The sequence below is a fragment of the Aptenodytes forsteri genome, unplaced genomic scaffold (assembly GCF_000699145.1).
Source record: "Aptenodytes forsteri isolate BGI_AS27 unplaced genomic scaffold, ASM69914v1 Scaffold61, whole genome shotgun sequence".
NCBI lineage: Eukaryota > Metazoa > Chordata > Aves > Sphenisciformes > Spheniscidae > Aptenodytes > Aptenodytes forsteri.
In genome coordinates this window covers 2,584,045-2,595,111 of record NW_008794443.1, presented here as the reverse complement: position 1 = coordinate 2,595,111, position 11,067 = coordinate 2,584,045, and the positions used below count along the sequence as shown (strand labels likewise).

The 11,067-nt window shown below is 43.8% G+C and overlaps 2 protein-coding genes across 3 annotated transcripts in view; one reads left to right on the top strand and one right to left on the bottom strand.

Moving 5' to 3' along the window:
* The window catches only part of LOC103907447 (F-box only protein 6), a 6,254-nt gene extending 2,102 nt beyond the window's left edge, over positions 1-4,152 (top strand). Inside the window, exons 2-6 of the mRNA XM_009289619.2 lie at positions 52-382; positions 1,010-1,136; positions 1,852-1,947; positions 2,289-2,424; positions 3,148-4,152. Of these exons, the coding sequence (XP_009287894.1) occupies positions 124-382; positions 1,010-1,136; positions 1,852-1,947; positions 2,289-2,424; positions 3,148-3,294 (765 nt within the window). The 5' untranslated portion in view covers positions 52-123 and the 3' untranslated portion in view covers positions 3,295-4,152. The remainder of the gene's footprint in view (positions 1-51; positions 383-1,009; positions 1,137-1,851; positions 1,948-2,288; positions 2,425-3,147) is intronic.
* An 89-nt stretch (positions 4,153-4,241) lies between these two features.
* MAD2L2 (MAD2 mitotic arrest deficient-like 2 (yeast)) lies at positions 4,242-8,594 on the bottom strand. Of its 2 annotated transcripts, XR_658090.1 has the most exons (9): positions 8,546-8,594; positions 8,189-8,307; positions 7,568-7,639; positions 6,569-6,669; positions 6,354-6,448; positions 6,164-6,237; positions 5,056-5,148; positions 4,500-4,752; positions 4,242-4,399 (listed from the first exon to the last, which is right to left on the bottom strand). XR_658090.1 is itself a non-coding variant. In XM_009289617.2 (8 exons), exons 1-8 carry the CDS (start codon positions 8,583-8,585, stop codon positions 4,711-4,713), a joined length of 636 nt encoding a protein of 211 aa, XP_009287892.1. In that variant the 5' UTR covers positions 8,586-8,594; the 3' UTR covers positions 4,243-4,710. The 2 variants fall into 2 exon arrangements, 1 of the variants encoding a protein (XP_009287892.1); XM_009289617.2 differs by having other exon boundaries at positions 4,243-4,752.
* Positions 8,595-11,067: the final 2,473 nt, after the last annotated feature.

Here is an 11,067-nt window from a genome sequence, read left to right as displayed (position 1 = left end):
TGTCGTGTAGTTCTGTTAGTAACTAGTAAAAACTCTGCTTATTTCCCGAAGCTCTGTGCTGTCGGCGCCCGGGGATTTTCCATCGCGTACCCCTGCGGCCCGTCACTGAAGCTATCGGTCGAGATGACAACCATTTGCGACCTCCCCGAAGACGTCCTGGTGGAGCTGCTTTCGCTGCTCCCAGCCCAGGATCTGATCTGCACCTGCAGACTGGTCAGCACGCAGTGGCGGTACGTGGTGGATCTGACCACCCTATGGAAACGCAAGTGCCAGCGCGAGGGCTTTTATATTCAGAACTTGGACAGAAGCATCTCTGACTGGAAGGTCTTCTATATGCTCTGCAACTTGAAGAGAAACTTAATCAAAAACCCCTGTGCTGAAGGTTTGTTTAATTATTTATGGTAGAGAGCTAAGAGAGTTTCGTAAGGGTCAGAATGAGTCAGTGTCCTGCATTACTCAAGTGCTGCTGGTGGTGTGGGACTGTCCCCGGCTACTGATGGATCTCTGCTGGGTAAGATCCACAAGTAAACATCTGCAATAAAACTGCCGTGGGTAGACAAAGTATTGGTAAATACGTATCTGTGGTTGCGACCAGAGGAGTCGCTAAGGCCCCAGCACTGCGCTCAGTGACGGTTAATTTGCACAGCAAGTACAATGTGGTAATGAAACTATCAGGTATTTGGATTAAACATTTGGGCAGCTGGGGCATTTTTGTTGTCAAAGACTTGATTAATACAACTACAGTAATTCTACTTTATTACTGATTATGAGTTTCTGATGTGGTAAGAAACTTGCTACCTATTGCCCTAGCTGCTGGCAGCCACCTTAAAAGTAATGGCAACATAAAGACAGGAGTCGCTTTCAGCTCTAGGAAGAACACAATGTATCTGAAAACTCATCAAAGTAGGTTCCTAGTATTCTTCTGTAGCTGATTCTTTAACAAAAGCAAAGATACTGCTGGAAACTGAAGTGAGGTCCTAATGCTCATCTTTGACATCTATGTTTTTAGAGAACTTTCAGCACTGGAAACTTGATGATAACGACGGAGATAAATGGAAGATTGAGGATATGCCTGGACCTCATGGAAAAGAGATGCCAGACCCCAAAGTACACAAATACTTTGTCACTTCGTACGGGTAAGAACTGGATCCTAGTAATCTGGAACTGGGAGACCTGCTTCCTCCTGTCTGTCTGCAAAGGCACTATGGGTAGAAGGCTTGAGGCAGGTCACTGAACCTTACTGCATGTGTGGGAAAAGGAAGGCGCTTAATTAATCTTTTATACTAGTTAGTCTAAAGAGACAGGTGTACTGCTGAGAGAACTAATTGGGGCACATGCTATAAGTATTTCCTGTCACTTTTTTATAGTCATGATAATCCACATGGGGTCTCTGCTTCTCTTCTACCAAAGGTGGTGGGCAAAGGTTAAGGTTTGGCAAGCCCATCAGATGCACTTACCTGACAAGGTCAAAGCTCTGTAACCTCTAAGAGTGGTAGGTGCGTTTGTCATACTAACAGCTTGCAATAAAAGCTGTCAACAGAGGAGGATTAGCTGCTTTTACATCCATTAAACAGTAGTTCCCTGTTACCAATGTATGCTATACAAGCGCAGGGACCCCTCTTAATCCAGCTTGTAGGTAACTATTCCTTTTATCTGGAAGTGAAGCTAATCGGTTCACTACCTTGTCTAGTTCTGGCTATGGAAAAAGGCATGCCTTAGCCATGTCAGTCTTGCGGGCCTTCAAGGTCTGGGTGAGCTTTTGGCAAAAGTAAAGCTGTCGGGCACAGTGTGGACATTGAGAGGGAAGAGATGTGTTTTGTGAAGTTGTGAATATTTCTATTGCTGTTGCAGGCCATGCTTCAAGTCTCAACTCATTACCCTGCAGAAAGAAGGATACTGGAATCAGTTGATGGATGAGAAACGGCCTGAAATTGTAGTCAAGGATTGGTAAGTGTAATGCACTAAAAACTATAATTTCTGGTGTTGGCCTAGAGATAAGCTAGGCCTCTCAAGCTTTTCATGCTATAAAATCAGTTCTCTATCCTTTGGGAGTTGCAGCTCTTGAGTAAAGCATAAGCTAAATCCAAGTTTATTCAGTGGGCTGTAAGGAGGCGGCAATCCTGTGAAGAGCAGGATAGCTGGAAGTTTTAGAACTTCTTCATAGCTATGGGGATGACATTCCTTTTCCTCTGCAGATGGGGATCCCTTTGGAGACTGTTTTCAAACACTAAAGAAAACTGAACAGTGTATATACAACCTTGCTCCTCGATTACTCCCTGCCTCTCTAGGTATGCTGCCAGATTTGACTGTGGATGTCGCTATGAACTTAGAGTGAGGCTGCTTTCTGAAGACTACATTGTCCTTGACGATTTCCACCCCGAGCCGGTGGTTATAGAACAGTGGAATGATGCGATGTGGAGAGAGGTAAGCAGCAGCCCTGTGGGCAGTAGCTTTACATCGGTATTGACACTTGAATCTTGCAAGTCTTACCTGGCCAAAAGTCCCAAGTGGACCTACCTTCTCTGCTCTTCAGCCTCCTCTATTCAATACAAAAGGTAAGTCAATCCTTGCTGTTGACAATGCTGAAGAAGCAGTAGTGCCATGAAAGAGCTAGGTTCAGTTTGTAGGTGCCCAGGGTTTTCTAAAGAGTATCCCCCAGGCTTCTGTGTTATTTTAGCTCAGTCTCTTTAATTATTTCTGTTTTTCACTTAAGTTTTTGTCTAAATAACTAAGTTACAAGAGCACAGTTCTTGTTTTTATTGGATCAAAAAGCTTTGTTTTAAAACTACTGCATGGATGTAATTTAAAGTATTGCTGATGTTACTTTTCTTAAACTGCTAAACGTGTTTAACTGGTTTGACTGGCTGTAGATTCTCCATTACATTGTTGCTTACATGAGAAACGTACCTAAGAATCAAGCTTAATGTTATGTTTGACTTGGAGAGGATTTCGGGGCAGAAGGTTGAATAAGAGAGGCTTTTTTCCTGTCCCTCAAAAACGGGTATGATGCACTTTCAATGAAAGATAAAGATATCTTAGAATGAGCTTTTCCTGAGACCAAGACTTCCATACTGTAGTTGTCCTAGCTTCTAGGTCAGTGCTGGTTTACTTAGGCAAATTAAGAGGAATTTTCTTCTTTCTCTCCAGATTTCTCACACCTTCCAGAATTACCCAGCTGGAGTTCGTTACATCTGGTTTCAGCATGGAGGCCAAGACACCCAATTCTGGGCAGGATGGTATGGGATCCGAGTGACAAACAGCAGCATCACCATTGGGCCTCTGACATTGTTATGAAGGCGCAATAGAAGTGTTTGCTTTTACCTCAGGACTGTAACCAGGTGGTCTCATGTGCACTCAGCTGCCCTCAAGGGCTCTGCTACAGAAAGACTTGCTTTGTACGGTATTTTCCTGTTTCAGTTTAATTATGTGTAAAAACATGTATCTTTCACACCAGACCTTTCATAGCATAAGGAAACTGTCAACCCTTTTTCATAAATGCTGTGTCACTGGTACTTAATTCCTTAGCATTTCTGTAAGTGTATATGATCAAAATGGTACATACCTTCCCTGTCCAAATACAGCCCATCATTGTTTGAATAAACAGCTAGAGAAACAGGAGATAAGGAATCCCTTAAGGTGGCTACCTTACAATGTAAGTGCCTTTTGATTGTGCTGGGCTTTTTCCATACTACCTTTGTACTACCAAAGTACTTGGTTTGTACTGAACAGTCTAACCCCATATAAAATGTTAAAGCAGCGCACAACCTGGATCTATAGCATTCTTGCACTTTTACTTGGAGGAAGCAGGGAGGTACTATACTGGCTGTCTTATCAAATTGTCTGACCAACAAGCTCAGCTCATACTATGAACTATGTCTTCTACCCCTGTATGCATAGAGCCAATACTAAGGCCGCCTTCCATCTCCTTTGACAGGTGTAGGATTAACAGTGTTTCCCTTGTCTGTTCTCCGTTAGGAGTAGGACATTTGGCAAGTGTCCTTGCTGGACAGACAAATTCCACCTTGCTTAATGCCATGCCAATGCTGAAAGCTCTCCCATGGAAAGGGTAGAGACCAAGGTTGCATAGCCTCTCACAGGAATTGACAGATCCCACGTATGTTCCAGAAAAGGTATGGAAAGGTGGTGGAAGCTCCACGTAAAATACAAAGCTCCATACAAAATAAAAGTACTTCCTCACTTAAGCGAGGAGGCTGGTTTGGACAGAACTCGGCCTAGTTCAACTGGGGTAAAACTTAATATTTATTGAAGACGACTTGGGACAGTCACAGTGGACAGACACTACATAAGGCCTCACTCACCCTTAGTGTATAAGTCCATTGCTCTAGTGGAGCATATAACAGATGGCTGTGTATCGCTGCCGATGTGCAATGGCGATGCCCTGTTAAGGTGAGAAGTGGATTTGTACAAAGCGCTGACTGCGTACTGCAGTTGGCTGTATCCTGCCCCCAGGGATTCACTGTAACAAAACCTATACTCACTCGCTCACGAGTGTACATGGGAACAGGCTCTGGCTCCACATTCCAAGTCAGTTCTATATACAGTGGTAAGAGCACTTGAAATAAAGAGGCAGCAGCTGCTCTACATTCACCCAGAAGGCCAGCTGAAGAGATGGTTATCAAGGTATGGTTTGTGAGATATCTTATTCCACTGGAAGATCAGATGAGGCTTGAAGGCAAGGAAGACTTGAAATCAGGTGCCTTTGTGGGCTCGTTCTTCTACATATAGCTGCATCTGGAGGAGAGAAACGAGCATCAGTTCTGTTTGATGTGGAGGTAGGTGAATGGGAAAAAAGTCTGCAACAGGCTAAATAGGAAGAGTTTGTACCTTCCCCCATAACCAGGTTTCCTATTTTATTATGAGGAGTCTTGCCCTGTTCTCATTACTGGCACAGGCATCTGCAAGACTAAGCAATAATAGTGCTCAGCAATATTAAAACTGTTACCCTACAGAAAACTGCAGAGCTAGCATCGGAGTAGACAAAGCTTAAAGTATGTGCTGTTTCAGCCACCTCTTGGGCCAGAATGCTCTGCTCACCTTTAAGATATCAGATGTCATAGTTTTCAGGGGAATAAGCCGGGGGTCATGCATGTGCACGTCTTGTTCATCAGCGAGGATCCACGGGAAATCCTAGGGGCAGCAACACAAGGTGCTTTATTTGCAGAGAGGCTGGCAGACTCTGTAAGGTGAGCTCTCTTTCTCAGCACTAGGTCAGCATTAAGTGAATGAGAGATCTAGTGGCTGAGGGAAGAAACAGGTAACTCAAACCTTCCATAACAGCAAAACTTAACACTTGCACACTTGGCTCTGAGACTCGGCATAATTATCTTTAATTACAGCATCAAACTGTAAGGTTAACCCATTTTACTTACTCCAAAGGTGACATCTCACTTCTTTAAAAGATATACTCTTAGCTGTCCTGAGCTAGCATGTTATATTCGTTACACCAGCATTGAACTGCAACTCCAAAATGCTCAGGGCATGGATTTCTGTCCTGCCTTGCAAGTTTGGCCTACTATACTACCAGTTTCCATTACTAAGCAGTACAGAGCAGACTTCCATTTTGAAACAATTTTATACTTCATTAGCTTTATTTATATTGTGCCTTAGGACACCCAAAATAACTTGGCTCAGAGAAAAAAGTTCCCCTGTACCTAAGCAAGGATTCTTAAAAAAAAAATCTTGCTTTAAAAAGTGATCTGCACGCACTTTCCTGCAAGATAAAACATATTTGTGCACCCAAAACCCGCTAGTTACTTGAATCTTAGTCTTCCTTGCTATTTACAAAGAATCAATCATCCACACATAGTGGATGGGGGGTGGGGTTGTTACTTAAATTCAAGTACCTATTCTATATGTCAGAGTACTTTTAAGTGACTGAGCAGGCCTTATGCAGTAAGTATTGTTACAATCTAATTCAGGCATTGAAGCAGCTATGGTCTGCAATTGTGGCTGGTGTGTGGTGAATGTGCTTAGTCACCTCACCAGTGTAAACCATTTTAACACATTCAAAGCAAAGTTGTGAAGTGTATCATGTAAAGCTAACATTATCTAGCAGCCTTAACCTTAAAGATGCCAACACTCTTGCATTTCCAGTCTTTGCAGGTTGCTCACACGCAATCAGGTAGCCAAAGATATCGCTCACCTTTATCACCTGGATCTTTTCCATGTTCCGTGTGGCAGCCTCCCGTGTGTGAACCAGAACTGTGAAGGTGCAACCTGCAAGAGAAATGGTAGGCTCCAGATCAGGGGACAACTAACAGAGGATCAGACACTACCTATTGTTGTCTCAAGTCAAGCAACGCCATGCTGTCAGGCTGTATGGACATGTTTACCTGGGGGATTGTTGTCAAGCACGGCATCGCACACACTGATCTTCAGGATGAAGGCACGCAGTAACTGCTCCACGTGGGACAGCAGGGACTCTGAACTGTTGAGGAGACAGTTGTTACTGGCATGCAGCAAAGTACTGGAGCCTGGAGCTGCTTCCAGAACACCTCTGCAGAGGCAGGTGTTGGATGCCATGGGCAAGCAGTAATGGAAACGTTACCTAATGGAAAGAAGAGGTGGCTGGGTGATCTCAAAGACAAATCTCTCCACAGGGTGGTGCTCTTTATCCAGGATTACAACTACAACTTTCTCCACATCATTCTGCAAGAACAAAGATAGAAAAATCCCTTCCTTTAAAACAAGCTGTCTTCTGCCCCCAGTGTGCTTCGCATACTTCTGATAAAGTGGGAGTATGCTTATTTGTTGTGGCTCTCAGCACTAGCAGTTATCCAAAGCTTGAGCACTGTCAGATTACTATTACCGATCAGAAAAAAATGCTTTTGCAAAGCCCTTTCTTGCTAGATGTTAAACTGATAGCTCATCGCTAAGGCCTAGGGAGATGAAGTGCACTAAATAGCACATTTCTCTAGATACTGTTTTGGAACAAAGGAGGAAAAGTACAGCTATCTTATTGCATCACTTGGGAATGGACAATGATGAGGAAGTTAAGACATGCTTAGACTGTTGGACAAATATAGCAGCTTTGTACTACCGCAATGTAAAACTGACCTATTTCCTTTCTCTAAATGTGCATTAGGTTGTCTGTAAAGAGCAGAGAATGCAAAATCTGCCAGTATCCTACATCCTGAAATGTTTCATATGGTCACACCTTTCTCTCACAAAACCTCGAGTTCAAACCTACCTTTGCTTGCTGGGTTACAGCAAAGCATTCAAACTATTCTGCCAGATAGGTGCTTAAACTTAAATGTATTCAAAAGTAGAAAGTTAACGTGTAGGATGATGTAACTGAAAATATAGAGCTGTATATCCTCATTTGCATGTATTAGATGCAACTACATGCCAATGATCAGCAGCAAGGCTGGGCCTTAACTGCAAGGAAAGGCTATGGATGTTATTTTTGTTAGTAACTTTATCAGCTAGTATATTGTGTATGGTAAACTTATAAATAAATTTTACAATGAAGACAGTATTTATGTTCTCTTATTTTCTATCAAAACCACTTGCAGTACTTTTGGCCAGGTCCCCAGTATGATCTTACCTTCTCGAGCAGCGGCTTTACACAGTGCAGTGTGTCCTGGATGTACTGATTCAGCTCCGGGTGGCAGGACATCTGTAGCAAATACAGTGAATAGTCAGAGCTGTGTTCTGATGTGAACCAGGACAATGCTAAATGAGAAGAGTTAAACAGAAGCACCAATGTGTTACAAGGCACCTGAGTCATGCTTCAGATAGAATTTTTCACCACTAAGTTGCCAACTCAAACGAGTAATTCTTTCATGGAAGGGTGAATTAGCTGTGGCAGATCACTGTACCCACACGCTTGTAGCATATTGGGAATATATACCCACAATAGCATATTGGGAATAGTATATTCCAACCATCTCTGCTTCCTAGGAAGCATGCTTTCATGTTACCTTACTACACATAGCTGGGGAAGCCGCCTACTACTATTGTCCGTGATCTGCTTGTTCCATAAGTGCTGCCATATCCTCAGCTACAGGGCTGTTTTCCCTTTTGACAGGAACTAAGTTCTCTTCAAAAATGAGTTTGCACATTAAAACAAATTCTGGAAGTGACTTAGTTTGTTCTGGTGAGTTTTGACTGATCCCCACTATTTTGCTTGTCCACATGGCTGTCAGCTTCCAGGAAAATCTCCTACCTGGACAGGTACATTGTATTTTTTCCTCTTCTGAAAGATCCCGATAGGGTAAACTTCTCTGACATATAAGATAAGATGAACAGCCACTTCCAGAAATTCTGAAAGAACATCTGCAACAACTGAAACACAAAAGTAAAAGATGCTGAAGCAGGGGCAGGGGGAAGCGTGCAGAGCAATACCATATACTCACAGGATTATTTTTTTTTTTAAGGTATTTTTCCCTGCATAAATTTCACCTGCTTCCCCTTAGCTGCAAGTTTAGGGACAGAGCAACCCTCCAACAACAATTCCACAAGCTCATATGCCAACAAGAAGCCTTGCAAGCGTACCAGCTTGTAGCATAGCACAACACATTACCTTGCCCAAAGTTAAGGTCCTGCCGTGTGAGAGTGGTCATCTTTCCCAGAACCTGGAAGTAATCACAAAAAGAATGTTTATCCTCTGGCTCCTATATTATTAACGCAGTCAGCTCAGGGAGCCATCTGCTTCCCTAGGGCTGCTGAGCTCAGACCCAACAAACTGTCCTCTGCACTTAGTCACAAGCATATGAACACTGCCACGACAAATCCGCAGGGCCCACTGCAAAAGGTTTAAGCACCCTCCGTAACCAACACGTCAGAAATCACTAGTAGTGCATAAAACCAAAGACAGCATCATTGTGGTGTTCTGGCTCACACCTCAGATTGATAGATTACTCATAATTTAAATTCCTGCTTTTTTTAATTGGGTTTTATTAAAAAAAAAAAGGTGAAAATCTGTCCAGTTCACAGTTCTTCACTGTCTCCCTCCCTTTTTCATGCATTTTGCTAGGACTGGAGAATTCATGATTCCCAAGACGCAGGAAAGTTTAGACAATCACTTTTTAGTAGCACAAGAAACACTATTTTTTTTTAAAGCCACATAAATGTTCTCGTAACATACCAGAATATACCCCTTTTCTAACCTCTGTATCCTATTACAACACAAGAACTTCTCAGTTTTATAGGTTTATTCTCACACCACCACCATGAAACATTGCTTGTTCAGGCTAGGATCTGCATCTTCCACTGACACTGCACAACACAGGTACTCATCTGCTGTCTACTACCAACAGCTTCGGAGTGTCTGTCTGTCTGTCTCTCTCTCTCTCTCTCTCTAGTCCCAAGGAAACCAAACTCTGCACAGCTGCATCATTAAGGTAACATGGAATTTGTCACACAGAATCACGGAATATCTCAAGTTGGAAGGTAGCCATAAGGGTCATGGAGTCCAACTCCCTGCTCCGTGCAGGACTAACCAAAAACTAAACCACATGACTAAGAGCATCATCCAGATGCTCCTTGCACTCTGACAGGCTTGGTACCCTGACCACTTCCCTGGGGAGCCTGAAACTTGTGACAATTATGAAGGGCAGCAAATTAGATAGCCAAATTAAATACCATGTGCCAACAATCAAACAGCAGATGCTGGGGCTCAACCTTCCAACAGCTTTCCTTATATAGCGGAGTATGTGCCTTACACATTTTAAGCTACAGTGTACATAATTTTCTATTACAAATTTTAATTTGTTTCATTATTTTATCCATACTCTCCACGTGCATGTCTAACCACTAATAGCAGCACCATTTTTCATAAACCGTGTATGTCTTTAAATGCCTCCAGGAGCACTGTGGCTCCATCAGTAACACAGGTGTCTTACACAGACCTCTGATAAGCCACAGACATTCCAATCGGTTGCTTAGCCACTGATTTTTCAAGCTGCTTCAGCTGCAACAAACCATGTTTTTCAGCTCTACAAAGAATTACTTCAACCTTCACAAAACAGGAAGCTACTCTCCTCTCCCTTTTTAAATCAGAATCTTACCACTGCATACACAGACTCCCTGGAATATCAGCGATCTGCTACAATAAACAGAATTAAGATACTTAAGCATCTCTCTAGCACTCCAGCTGCAGTGACTCTCAAATTTGTACAAAAGATCTGTATCAGAGTAGCATAAAGAATCTTGTGTTTTCAGAGGTTTAGGTTACCATCCTCACCTAAACATCCCCCTTTCTTAAACTGAGGCCCCAGTGACAGGGGCCCTTCCCAACAGCATCCCAAGAGACCCAACCTTAAACACAGTCACAAGGTTGGCCCTAAGAACCACCCATTTAATACTCCCTCAACTTAAGGTTTTGGAGTAACTGATTGGAGCAATGCTGCAGGTAACAGCCTTTCATCTGTTCACTGGAATTTGCTGTCCTATACATATGAGGCCAGTTTCCAGAAGAAGTCGTCCCACCTTCCCAGCATAACAGACGGCACTGAGGGATGGCTAGGGGAAGCGAGGAGGAGTAGGCATCAGGAAAGAGAAAGCCTGCGCTTCCTTCGTGGTGCTTTCTGGAAGCTAGCAATCCCTTACTGAAGAATTTTTGGAAGAAAAGGGAAGCAAAGGAGGCAGGGACATCACGTAATTTGTAATCCATCAACTTCAAAGTGCTCGTGTCTATTACATGGGCTCCTGCGCTAGCCCAGAATAACTAGCACAGGCCTCCTGCACCAGCTTGCGCTGCGCCCTGCCCGCTTCGTGGCTTCAAAGGAGAGAAAGGAGAATCACCAGATGCTCCTTCACCGTTTCACACACTGGTTTCTCTAACGACTGGGCTCACAGAAGGACGGAGCACAGCTTTCGGGACAGGGATGGGGACCCCGGGGCGCGCCGGTCCCACCGCTCCCCAGCAGACAAGCATTGCCTTTACTTCTGTATTCCTGCCCGCATTTCTGAGCCCGTGCTACCAGGCGTTCAACACTGCTCCCTTCCGAAACGGGGCTCCCGACCTCGCAGAGCCCCCTCCGCACAGCCCTCCATTACCCCACCGCCCGCCCAGGGGAGCCCCAGCGACCGTCATCGCCTCGA